This window comes from Hylobates moloch, unplaced genomic scaffold (genome assembly GCF_009828535.3).
Source record: "Hylobates moloch isolate HMO894 unplaced genomic scaffold, HMol_V3 SCAFFOLD_15, whole genome shotgun sequence".
In the NCBI taxonomy this organism is placed as follows: Eukaryota; Metazoa; Chordata; class Mammalia; order Primates; family Hylobatidae; genus Hylobates; species Hylobates moloch.
Genome location: NW_026652290.1, coordinates 30,562,710 through 30,576,620, shown reverse-complemented (window position 1 = coordinate 30,576,620; position 13,911 = coordinate 30,562,710). Strand labels below are relative to the sequence as shown.

General features: G+C 45.0%; 1 protein-coding gene across 2 annotated transcripts in view; it reads right to left on the bottom strand.

The window, feature by feature from the left end:
- Positions 1-13,911, bottom strand: part of ACOXL (acyl-CoA oxidase like) — a 362,177-nt gene that overhangs the window by 186,818 nt on the left and 161,448 nt on the right. For both annotated transcript variants that reach the window (XM_058428613.1, XM_032177651.2), the window contains exon 11: positions 5,722-5,875. In XM_058428613.1, the coding sequence (XP_058284596.1) occupies positions 5,722-5,875 (154 nt within the window). The remainder of the gene's footprint in view (positions 1-5,721; positions 5,876-13,911) is intronic.

The following is a 13,911-nucleotide window of genomic DNA, read 5'->3' as shown; positions in this document are numbered from 1 at the left end:
CACACACTGCACAGAAAGAATATACTGCAGACAGTAAGAATCATCTCTGAGAAGTATAATTTTGGGATATATTTACTTTTTTGTGCTTTTCTTTATTCTCAAAACTTTCTACAATGGATATACATTACTTTTGTAATTGATAAAAATAATGCAATAAATGTGATTTCAAATAGACTTTGCTCAGCCAAGAAGCTGCCCTCCACAGATGATGCTCATTTTAGGCAATAGCAACAAACACTGAAGTTAGCAGTTGAGAGGAAAAGGATTTCACAGGGCCCTATGTTTAGAGTAGTGGCAAAAATTAGGTGCAAGATGCACCCATACCTTGGTAAATTGTACAATAATTTCTCATGCTCCCCTCTTCTCAAGCCCCCATCTCCTAAACTAGACACACTAACATAAAAATTTGTCCCCAACAAATGAGCTGTCAAGATGGGTTGTGCAGGTTTTAAAGCTAATGAATGTCATCATTGCTCTCATTATGAGTAGTCTGTAGGCAACACAGTGTTCTTTCTCCTCCAAAAGTAACAATAAAATCACGTTTTTAAAAAAAAAAAAAAAAAGTGTTCAAGGTAAAAAAATAATAAAGCAAGAAAAGATCAAGTGGGCCAAGTTTTGTGGATTAATTCCAAGTTTTAAGGGTAAGAAAGAAAGCAGATGAACAGGACATTCTTTCATTAATTAATTCATTCATTCATTCGTTCAATGTCTGTGCCCATCAGTCTATCTGTCCATCTGTCTGTCAGCTGTTCATCACTCAGTCCACAGCTACCTCCTGAATATTCCACACAACAGTCAGACTTAGGCTGTAGTGATCAAGGACTTGGTCCCTGCCCTCACTGCCCTCACGGTCTAGCCTCAGTTTACTCATTTGTAAAATGGAAATAAGTGAGAATAGCTGACGTGAAGTGTCCATATGTGCCAAGCACCAGGCTGCAGTGCTGCAGGCTGAGCCTCTGTGCACTTGATCAGCTGCACCATGTGGTGCTGGGGCCTGAAGGCACCACAGAGTGCCTGCTGCAGGCAGCTGTGTAGACAGGCTCCGGGCCTTCTCTAGGTATGGTTCCTGCTTTTTCCCATTATTCCTTTCCTCCCCTGCACCCTCATTGACACCCAGCCCATGCCTGTCATGGTGTCCCTCAGTGCACCACAGACTCCCACACCCCCATCCTGAGTTCAGGTTCCCCTACCTAGCAGGTCCTCCAGCCCCACCTGGAAGGCTCTTGCTCATTCCTTAAGTTGCTCAAGTGGCACTGCTTGGGGACCCTCCACAGTTCGCACTGAGTACTCTGAGCCCCTGCAGCTGCACAGGGCCTGCCTCGTCGTGCTGGGCTCTGCAGCCACCTGTCTACCTGGTACAATGGCAAGCAAAACAGACCATGTAGTATCTCTTTTCTCCAAATCCCCAGCCTGGGCACATCAAGGAAACATCAACTCCTACTTCCTGAGTCCACGTGTTGAGCATTTTATGCTCTTTGTCTCATAGAATTTAACTCCCACAACCTCTACAAGGGAAGGCTTGTTATCTCCATATTATGTATGGAAAAACTGAGGCATAGGGTGGGAATAACTGGCCCAAAGTCATGCCCAGGATTACTGGCTTCAGAGGCAGTAAATGTGTGTTGAAATATATTTTTTTGAAGCAAGATGTGCCTAGTCCTACAACCCAAAAAAAGAGATGGTCTTCAGTTTCCTCTCAGTAGCCCCCAGACTCAAGTCCACACTTCACTTCCAGGGAGTTCCAACCTGAAGATGCAACGTGTGTGCATATGAGCTTAAAACAATTAGAAGATGTTCATTCTTTTCTTTCAACAAATATTTGTGTCTCTGCAAATATCTCCATGCTAGGTGTCAAGTGGATTGTGGGTGAAGAGGAGAAGGGAAGGAACAAAAATGGAAATCAGGGCCATGATACTCTGATCTAATAAGAAATGTACATCGTGTTTCATCCCTGGTTCCTGGCACACAGCTCCTAAAACATTTTTTTATTTCCTGAGTGATAGGGATGCTAGAAGCATTCTTTGTTCTAAATTTGCTCCTTTACCCCAGTTCCTGACACAGAGTTCCTAAACCTCTTGGAATTTCCTGGGTGCTGGAGCATCTTTGTTCTAATGACGCAACTCCTAGTGGGCTCCTGGTCAACTTCTGGATGGGGGCTGGTCATCAGAAATGCCAAGCCATGGTTAGAAGTTCAGAGCTTTTATCGCCCTCCCTGAAACCCCTGCCATCCTCCAGGAAGGGCAGAGGAGCTAGAGATTGAGTTAATAATTGATCATGCCTATGTGATTAAGCCTCTATAAAAATCCCTAAAATAGTTTGAGACCAGCCTGACCAACATGGTAAAACCCCATCTCTACTAAAAGTACAAAAATTGGCTGGGCATGGTGGCACATGCCTTAATCCCAGCTACTCAGCAGGCTGAGGCAGGAGAATTGCTTGAACCCAGGAGGCGGAGGTTGCAGTGAGCCAAGATTGCACCATTGCACTCCAGCCTGGGCGACACAGCAAGGCTCCATCTCAAAAAAAAAAAAAAAATCCCTAAAATCTGTGGTTCAGAGAGCTTCCAGGCTGGTGAACACATCCTTGGGCCAAGCAGGGCGGTGCACACCAACTCCAGAGGGACAGAAGCTCCTGTGCTCAGAACCCTTCTGGACCTCAGCGGATGTATCTCTTTATCTGGCTGTTTATCTGTATCCTTAATTATTTCCAGTAAACATTGAAGTGTTTCCCTGAGTGCTGTGAGCTGTTATAGCAAATTATTGAACCTAAGGAGAGGGTCATGGGAACTCCTGATTTATAGACAGGTTAGGCAAAAGTGTGGGTAGACCAGGAACCATGACTCACACCTGTAATCCCAGCACTTTGGGAGGGTGTGATGGGAGGATGACTTGAGGCCAGGAGTTCGAAACCAGCCTGGGCAACATAGTGAGCTCCCCATCTCAACAAAAAATAAATTAGCCAGTGTAGTGGTATGCACCTATAGTCCTAGCTACTTGGGAGGCTGAGGAAGGAGGACTGCTTGAGCCCAGGAGTTCAAGGCTACAGTGAGCTGTGATTGTGCCACTACACTTCAGCTTGGGTGACAGTGAGACCCTATCTCAATAATAATAATAATAATAACAGTGCGGGTAACCCAGAGAACCATTATTTGTGACTAGCATCCAAAGTTGGGGGAAGACTTATGGAACTGAGGCCTTAATCTGTGGAGTCCGCATGCACTCCAGGTAGTCGTTGTCAGAATAAATTAAATTGTAGAGCAGGGTTCCCCAATTCTCAGGCCACAGACTGGTACCAGACCATGGCCTGTTAGGAACCATGGGAGCCAGTATTACTGCCTGAGCTCCACCTCCTGTCAGTTCAGCAGCACCATTAGATTCTCATAGGAGCGTGAACCCTATTGTGAACTGGGCATGTGAGGGATCTGCATGCTCCTTATGAGAATCATAAGCCCGAGGATCTGAGGCAGAACAGTTTCATCCCGAAAACGTCTCCCCTACCCTGCACCCCTCACCCCCAAAACCATCCATGGAAAAATTGTCTTCCATGAAACCAGTCCCTGGTGCCAAAAAGGTTGGAGGCCACTGTTGTAGAGCACCCCGTTAGTGTCCACAGAGAATTAGAGGACTGGTTGTTATGGAAAAGCCACACGTCTGGTGTCAGAAATATTGTGAGCAGAGGAAACAGCGTTTGCCTTTTAGGGCCCTCTGCCCCAGGTTGCTCAGGAGCTACTGGGCACAGAGCTCTGTGAGGCAGCGTGCCCGGGGGGCTGGCATTCCAGCATGGACTGCGTCTTCTCTAACAGGGTGGGGTCATTTCCACACTGCTGGGTGGTCCTCAGCAGCACAGGTGAACATGACAGGCTGGATGACTGGAGAGCGGGAGAAGGCGGTTGTTCCGGGTGGCACTGCCAGGGCTCAGCATTGACCCTGGGGAAATACGATCTCCCAGAACGAGCACTGAGGCCAGGATGAAGGGACGAGGGTTAGGATGACAAGAGGGGTGCAGAAGGGTCTCTGTGCAGGGAGGCTATGAAGGCCTGGGGGTGAGAGACCCCTGGGCCTGCCCGCCTGTGAACTGCGAGAAAGGGAATGAGCCACGGGAGCCCAGAGGACCAGGAGCCTGCAGGGGGTTCTGAGCGAGCCCTCAGGCTGAGTCACCTGTCAAGGCCAGTGTCTGAGCTCAGGGCCCCCAGCAGTGCCCCAACACCCCACTGTGTGGGCTGCCCCTGCCTGAGGGGCCACTTCAGGTTGTACCCCCCACCCGCTGACCTAACCTTCTTGCTCTACCCCCGAATCCCTGGGCCGTGTTCCCAGCTGCTCCCAGCCTGCTGATTGAAGGGACAGCCACCTCCTGGAGATGCAGGTAGAAACCAGCCCCCTGGCAGGGCCCTCCTCAGCTAAGGAGAGTCACATCGCGCCATTGCCCCAGCTGCCTTGGAGGACCTCAGCTCCTGGCCAGCTACACCCTAGGCCAGCTATTATTTTATTCTCCATTCCCTTTCTTTTCCACGTGGACCCCACACAACATCCCCATAGGAATGAAGCAGACATGCCCCATCCCCCACCATCATCGAGGACACATCTTCACTTAGCCACCTAAAAGAAATGATCATGCTGGCTTTCAGGTGGACAAACACCATGGATCACATGGGAGAGGCCCTCAGGCTCTGCCCGCAGCTCTGCCTCTTATGAAAGCTCAGCCCCTCTTCACCATTGCCCCTCTGTGCAGTCCGTTAGCTCCACATGGACGGCAGGGAATCGGCTTTCCAGAAACTCATCCTTTCCCTTTTATTTTCCACAGCTGCCCTTGACTTGCCCTTGACCCAGCCTCTTCTGAAGCTAAAACTCTTCATCTTCCCCTTCACGTTCAGAGGTGCTGTTTATAAGCAAATATTTGATGAAGTTCAGCATTAAATTCAGACCAAAGACCAACAGGGGCTCCCTCCTTCTATTCTCCTCTGGGGCTGTGGTCTGGAGTTCCAGTAGCTGCCACATCTGGCCTGCATTCGAATGAAGTGCACAGCTGATCCTGCAGTCCTGCCATGCCACAATGTCACAGGTCCACAGCCTCATGCTGCGTGTCCTGCCCTCAGACACCCAACTTGGGTTCACTTTGTCATGGGCTCTGGACCCTCACATGGGTGCGGAGACCTGCAGAGTCCTGCAGGGCTTCTGTTCTCACAGCTGCACACAGATCCAGCTGCTCTCAGAGTCCCCCTCGACTCCCTCAAATATTCATATTGGGATTTCTCACACCTTGTGCTTCTCACGGCACAATCCAGTCTGAGACTGGGGCTGGGGACACACCAGGAAGTCTCTGAATGCTCTGCCTCCTGTGTCCTCACCAGGGGTGAGGGAAACCCTTGGGGTCATTTCCTGTGTTCTCCCCAAGGGATTAAAACATTGGAGCAGAGCTTTGATCTGAACCTTCAGTGGCCCTTTCCCATACTGTCCACTACTACCTTTGCCCCACCAAGTTTCATGATATTTATCGCGTGTCTCCATCGGCCAGGCATTTTACAAACACGTTCTCTATTAGTCCTGGCAGCATCATGTGAGGGAGACACACAAGACTATGAGGCTGGTAAGGAAGGAACCCAGAGTCATGGGCAGCTGGGATTTCTATTAGACTCCGAAGCATGTTCTCTGCCCGCCCCACTGTGCTCCCCCAGTGTGGGTTGTATCGTGGGGACCCACAGGGGCTGCAGGCCTTGGGGCTCACCATGCCTCCAGTGCACTCGCGGCAGTCCTGCAGGCAGCGGATGTTCTCCCAGGTGCTGTAGGCCTTCAGCCCCGCCACCAGAGCCTGCAGTGAGCGACTGTTGACCAGCTCCTTTCCCTGGAAGACATCCTCGTCCAGGAGGGCCCCAGCATACCTGCGGGACAAAGCAGAGACGTGTGATGGAAGTGGCGGTGCACCCAGCACATGTGTGAAGGAGTATTATCTGTGAAGTGCTATAACGCTATTTGAGGAAAGAATATGATGTCAGTGATGCAGATTTTAAACTGTAGATAGTCACTAAAAAATAACAGTGGCATAGTTAAAACGCTACCAGTGGAAACCTAAAAATTATTCAATTAGTCAACGAAACACAAGAGCAGAGGGAAAAGGGAACAAAGAACATATGGGATAGAGAAAAAGTTGCAGGATAATATTCTAAAACTCTGTTTATTGATAGTTACATTAGGTGCAAATGGTTTAAACAGTACTATTTAATTTGGAGATTGTCAGACATGACTAAAAAAATCAAGATTCAACTAGATGCTTTAAACAAGAAACCCACTCAAAATACAAAGACAAATAGGTCAAAAGAAAAATAACAAAAAAATTTATACCTGCAAACACTAACCAGAGGAATAGCAGAGGCTTGTCGGCATCTGACGTGGACCTCGAGATTAAACCTGATCCTCTAAAGTCTACCAAAGTCTACATGGGTCCGTCAAAACTGTCACCCTGCACCATGACCATACCCGCAACCATGAGTCTCCACCACATCATTCTCCCTAGAAAACCTCTCCTTTGCTTTCTGTCCAAGTTTATTTTTCTTCCAATCCATTTACAGGCCTCACTGCTCACGCTGACATCTGTCTAGGCACCCCTTGACCCAGCACAAAGTGGTCCCTATACTCAACTCTCCTCTTATTTTGGTCTACACACATAGGATCAGGTTCCAAATTATTTTCTTTTAACCACACACACAAAAGGTTTCACATGCCTCTTGTATTTGTGACTTTTTAATTCCACCTCCCTTGGAAATTCTGCACCTTACAACAATGCAGTATACCTTAATTCCACTCCCCCATCCACTTTGCTACTGTTGAGATTTTATATATAAAGATATGTATACATATTATGTATAAAATATAGATACAGATCTTCTGCATGTGTGATAAACCTCATGGCTATTTTTGCTTTGAACAACTTATCTTCTTCCCTAATCAACAATATTGAGAAATAATATATTTACAATGATTCATTCATTCAAAGTGCACCACTTGAAGAGTTTTGACAACCGTACACACCCATGAGAACAGCATCACAACCAAGCTACAGAACAAAATGCCTCATGTCTTTTTGCAGTCCATTCCTTTCTTTACTCCCACCCCAAGGCAACCACTGAACTGTTCTTTGATACTATAGATGAGACGTATTTCAAGTAAATGGAATTGCAGAGTAGGTGTTGTCTTGCTTCTTTCAATCAGCATGCTGTTTTGAAATTCATCCACATTACAATATGTATTTGTAGTTGTTCCTTTTTATTGCTAGTAGTACTCTATTCTATGTAATGCACTCACCACATTCATTTATACATTCACTTGTTGATGAACATTTTGGTTGTTTCCAGTTTGGGACTATTGCAAATAAAACTGTTATGAAAATTCATGTACAATTCTTAGAGAAAATACATGTCTTCACTTCTCTTGAGTAAATATATTGAAGTGAAATGGCTCAGTCATATGGTAGATGCATTTCAGACTTTTTAAGAAGCTGCCAAATAATTTTCCAAAGTGGTTATGCAATTTTACATTCCTACCAGCAGTGTATAATAATTATAGGTGTTCTACATTCCTGCCAACAGTTGGTCTTTACAGTCTTTTTAATGTTAGTCATTGTAGTGTATATGTAATGGTATCTCCTTATAGTTTGAATTTGCATCAATTCAATGCAAATTATATCTCCTATGAAATAGGATATAATTTCCTATTTCATAGAATTGTTGGGAACACTGAGGCTCAACTGAGGTAAACATACCTAAGTCAAGGTCCCTCATGTGTGAGGGCAGAGCTAGGATTTAAACCCAGGGCTCTCTATTCCTAAATAGCATGTTCTTTTCATTATAGATAATGTTCCTGTCAGTGCCCTGAGGAAGTTTGTGGCATTTTCATCTATGCTATATTATCATCACCCATGCTCCGGGCTGTGACTATAATACAATGACTCTCAGAGAATCTCAGAAATGGGTATTTAAAAAAATGTATACATGATTCCCCACTGATCTCTCCAATCACACACACCCCCATCTCTCCCCATTTCCCAGGGGTAGAAATAGGTGGGAAATAAGAAATAAATAGTCTTTAAGAAAAGAACTATGAGAGGCCCCAGCCAAACTTCCAGCTGCCAGGTGAAGAGGTGCACCAGTGGCTCTTACTCTTTGTTGTACCCTTATATTTGTTTACCCAAGGAGTCTGAGAAGTCTTCCATGTTCAGTGTGTTTTAGAGTACAGGAGGAGCATGTCTTAAGAAAATCTGATATAAGAAACCCATGGTGGCCCAAAAGATAAATTAGGAAATAGGGATTCTTGAGGCAAAATTATTTCTCATTTCCAAACATGTTTATTTAATAGGTGATGTCTCAAGAAATGCAAGGTATTTGTTTATGGGTTATATCCACTCAAAAAACAGATTAAACAAACTGTTAGAACTGTATTAGTCTGTTTTCACACTGCTGATAAAGACATACCTGAAACTGGGTAATTTATAAAGCAAAGAGGTTTAATGGACTCACAGTTTCACATGGGGAGGCCTCACAATCATGGTGGAAGGCAAAAGGTACATTTTACATGATGGCAGGCAAGAGACAGAATGAAGCCAAGTGAAAAGGGAAACCCCTTGTAAAACAATCAGATCTCATGAGACTTACTCACTACCATGAGAAGAATATAGGGGAAACTGCCCCCATGATTCAATTAGCCCCCACTGAGTCCTTCCCACAACACACGGAATTATGGGAGCTACAATTCAAGACGAGATTTGGGTGGGCGCTATCGTTCCACACCTGGCCCTTCCCAAATCTCATGTCCTCACATTTCAAAACCAGTCATCCCTTCCCAACAGTCCCCCAAAGTCTTAAGTCATTTCAGCATTAACTCAAAAGTTTACAGTCCAAAGTTTATCTGAGACAAAGCAAGTCAAAGCAAGTCAAAGCAAGTCCCTTCCACCTATGAGCCTGTAAAATCAAAAGCAAGTTAGTTACTTCCTAGATACAATGGTGGTACAGGCATTGGGTAAATACAGCTGTTCCAAATGGGAGAAATTGGCCAAAACAAAGGGGCTACAGGCCCCCTGTAAGTTCACAATCCAGTGGGGTGGTCAAATCTTAAAGCTCCAAAATGATCTCCTTTGACTCTTTGTCTCACATCCAGATCACACTGATGCAAGAGGTGGGTTCCCATGATCTTGGGCAGCTCTGCTCCCCTGGCTTTGCAGGGTACAGCCCCCCACCGCAGCTGCTTTCACAAGCTGGCAGTGAGTGCAGCTTTTCCAGGTGCATGGTGCAAGCTGTCAGTGGATCTGACGTTATGGGGTCTGGAGGACACAACTCTACTAGGCAGTACCCCGATGGGGACTCTGTGTAGGGGCTTCAACCCCACATTTCCCTTCTACACTACCCTAGCAAAGGTTCTCCATGAGGGCCCCACCCCTGCAGCAAACTTATGCCTGGACATCCAGGCATTTCCATACATCCTCTGAAATCTGGGCAGAGGTTTCTAAACCTCAATTCTTGACTTCTGTGCACCTGCAGGCTCAACACCACATGGAAGCTGCCAAGACCTGGGGCTTGCATCCTCTAAAGCCATGGCTCCAGCTATACCATAGCCCCTTTTAGCCATCGCTACAGCAGCTGGGATACAGGGCACAAAGTCCCTAGGCTGCACGCAGCAGGAAGACCCTGGGCCTGGCCCATGAAACCATTTTTTCCTCCTAGGCCTCCCAGCTTGTGATGGGAGGGGCTGCTGCAAAGGTCTCTGACATGCTCTGGAGACATTATCCCCATTGTCTTGGGGATTAGCATTTGGTTCCTCACTACTTATCCAAATTTCTGCAGCAGGCTTGAATTTCTCCTCAGAAAATGGGTTTTTCTTTTCTATCACATCTTCAGGCTGCAAATTTAGTCCGTTTTCACGCCGCTGATAAAGACATACCCAAGACTAGGTAATTTATAAAGAAAAACAGGTTTAATGGACTCACAATTCCATGTTGCTGGGGAGGCCTCAAAATCATGGCAGAAGGTGAAAAGCATGTCTTACAAGGTGGCAGGCAAGAAGTCAATGGGAGACAAGTGAAAGGGGTTTCCCCTTATAAAACCGTCAGATCTCATGAGACTTATTCACTATGATGAGAACAGTATGGAGGAAACCGGCCCCATGATTCAATTATCTCCCACTGAGTCCCTCCCACAACACATGAGAATTATGGGAGCTACAGTTCAAGATGAGATTTGGGTGGGGACACAGCCAAACAATATCAAGAACCCACCATCATGGTAAGATTCATGAGAAATACCACAATATATCTAAAACCAAAAAGTCAACAAGATGGCAAGATTCTATTTATAAAAGTTTATTTTTTATAAAAAGACCAAACAAGACTTTTTGGCAATAAGCTATTAGAATCATATTTTTAAAAATCTAGTGCACAAATGGCAGAGATGAGTAATGTCTAAGGTGCTTAACCATCCTTAACTTCATTTTTTAACAAAGAGAAGACTTGGTGAATTTCTGCAAACTGTGAAGGGTTATTACACTCATTCATTTATTCAACAAATATTCATAAAGTCTAACTTTGTGCAAGGCATCATTTGAGGTGCTGTTGTAACATCAATCAAAAAACAAAGAGAGAAAAATCTCTGTCCTGTTGATTTGTCTTGAGACATTAAATGAGTTACTACACATGAAATCTTAGGGCAGTGCCTGGTAAATGGCAAGCACTTGAATATGTGTTAGCTATTTTCTTAATTTTACCCGGTAAATGGAGATTGCCTAAGAGAACAAGTGAATCCAGTTGAAAGACAGCAGCAGAGACAGTGCTTTGGCCCCTCCTTGCCTGAGATGCATCCTGGACTGCCTGAGCTGCCCATTTGGCCTGGAATAAAGAGGAGAGGCAGACCCTAAAATACTCACTTTGGCTGGTGGACTGCAAATATTGATTTTTTTTAATTGTTAATCATTTTCTAAGCTAGGAAATTCATCCCTGTAGCAAATCCCACTAGATGATTCCAAAGGGCAATATCAGCTCCCAACTTCCTTGGCCAGCTACCTCATGGACTCTTCAGAAATGTATGTTTCAAAGATGATCACATGATTTAAAGGCAAAGCTCCAAGCAATCCCACAGCCAGGTGTGATGTAGTTACACAAGGCAATTTCATTTCATAGGTGAATTAATCTGTGCAGAGAGCCAGATGCTACTAGGTGTGATGATGCCAAATTAAGGATTCACAACTTCTGTACTCACAGAATTTACAATCACAAACCAAAAGTAACAGTGCAATGACAAGACAGGCCCAGGCTGCTGCTCCAGGAAGCTTATATGGGGGCTCCTTATTCCAGAAGGGGCTCTGGGAGAGTGTCTTAGAGAAGTTGGCAGCCTCAACTGGGTCTCAAAAGATAAGGATTAATTTATCAGGTGAGGGAAGCAAGAGTGTGAGGGGAAAGACGTCTGTAAGAAAGGCCACAGCAGGAGCATAGGACGGGTGTGGAGGCCTCAGTAGCGGACAGAGAGGTGGGGGTGGGGTGGAAGTGGGAAGGCCCAGCAGGTGGAAGGCACCCCACGGCCACATGTGGGAGCTTGAGTTTGACCCATGATTTGGTTTGGCTCAGTGTCCCTACCCAAATCTCATCTTGAACTGAATTGTAATCCCCACGTGTTGGGGGAGGGGCCTGGCGAGAGGTGATTGAATCATGGGGGTGGACTTCCCCCTTGCTGTTTTTGTGATAGTGAGTGAGTTCTCAGGATATCTGGTTGGTTGAAAGTGTGTGGCACTTCCCCCTTTGCTCCTTCTCTCTCCTGCTGCCATGTGAAAAAGATGCTTGCTTCCCCTTTGCCTTCCACCATGATTGTAAGTTTCCTGATGCCTCCTAGTCATGCTTCCTGTTAGGTTTGTGTAACTAAGAGTCAATTAAACTTCTTTTCTTCATAAATTACCCAATCTCAGGTAGTTCTTTGTGGCAGTGAAAGAACAAACTAATATAACCCAGTACAGAAGATGCTGGAAGGCCCCAGGAGGGTGGCAGCTGGCAAGTAGGAATTTAGATTTCATTTCAGGTAGGGGGCTGGTGATTCCTGGAGAGTGGATTTGAAGAGGGCCAGGCTGAATGGGGAGGGAGTGTGCAACCAGGGATGGTCGGGGAGAGATGACAGGGAAGGAAGGCTTTGAGTAATTTCAATGTAGGAGGAAAAATCATCATAATGTGGTAATTGGTGGGACGGGGGGATTAGAAAGTTTGAGGGTCCTGGGAGGGATGGCAATAGCAACTAACATTTATCGGGCACTTATTATCCTCCAGACCCTAATCTAAGCATGTTCAAATATTCACTCATTCAATTCTTCTAATAACCCTCTAAGTCAGGTATTATTATTCCTATTTTATAGATGGGGAAACTGAGGCACAGCATGTCAGCAGCCTTCTCAATGTTATACAATTAGCAAGTGGCAAGATCAGGATTAGGACCCCAAAAGTAGGGTCACAGAGGGCCTGCTCCTTGCTGCCACACTGGAGCATGTATGATGTGCCAGGCCCTGTCTTAAGCCCATTTCGTGTGTTAATTCATTTAATCCCTTGACAACCCAAAGTAAGTACAGAAATACCTCATTTAATTGCATTTTGCAGACATTGCACTTTTTAAAAATTGAAGCCTTGTGGCAACCTTGCATTGAGCAATTCTATCAGAGCCCTTTCTCCAGCAGCACATATTCACTTTGTGTCTTTGTGACATTTTGGTAATTCTCACAATATTTCAAGGTTTTTCATTATTATTGTATCTGTTATGGTGGTCTGTCATTAGTGATCTTTGATGTTACTATTGTAATCATTTTGGGGCATCACAAACCGCACCCACATAAGACAGTGAACTTAATCGGTAAATGTGTGTGTTCTGACTGCTCCACTGACCTGCTATTTCCCCATCTCTCTCCCTCTCCTCAGGCCTCTCTATTCCCTGAGACACAACTATGTTGAAATTAGGCCAGTAACCCTACAGTGGCCTCTGAGTGTTCAAGTGAAAGGAAGAGTCATATGTCTTTCTAGATCAAAAGCTAGAAATGCTTTTAAAAAAAAAAAAAGCTAGAAATAATTAAGCCTAGTGAGAAAGGCATGTTGGAAACTGAGAAAGGCTGAAGTTAGGCCTCTTGTGTCAAAGAGTTACCCAAGTTGTGAATGCAAAGGAAAAGTTCTTGAAGGAAATTAAAAGTGCTACTCCAGTGAACCCACAAACGATAAGAAAGCAAAACAGACTTTTGCTGATATGGAGAAAGTTTTAGTGGTCTGGATGGAAGATCAAACCAATCACAACATTCCATTAAGCCAAAGCCTAATCCAGAACAAGGTCATAACTCTCTTCAATTCTACAAAGGCTGAGAGAAGTGAGGAAGCTACAGAAGAAAAATAAATTGGTTCTTGAATTTTAAAGAAAGACACCATCTCTATAGCATAAAAGTACAAGGTGAAGCAGCAAGTGCTGATGTAGAAGCTACAGCTTAAGTAGCAAGTTACCCAGAAGATCTAGCTAAAATCAGTGATTACGGTGGCTACACTCAACAACATGTTTTCAGCATAGGTGAAACAGCCTTGGTTCCATTTAGGACTTTCATCAGTACCTACTTCAAAACTTCAAAGAACAGAGAGAATCTCTTGTTAGGGGCTAATGCAGCTAGTGGCTTTAAGTTGAAGCCAATGGTCATTTACTATTTCAAAAATCCTAAGGCCATTAAGAATTATGCTGAATCTACTCTGCCTGTGCTCTAAAAATGAAACAACAGCACTTGGTTGATAGCACATCTGTTTACAGCATAGTTTACTGAATATTTTAAGCCGTTGTTGAGATCTAATGCTCAGAAATAAGAATTCCTTTCAAAATGTTACTGCTCATTGACAATGCACCTGGTCACTTAGGAGCTCTGAGGGAGATGTACA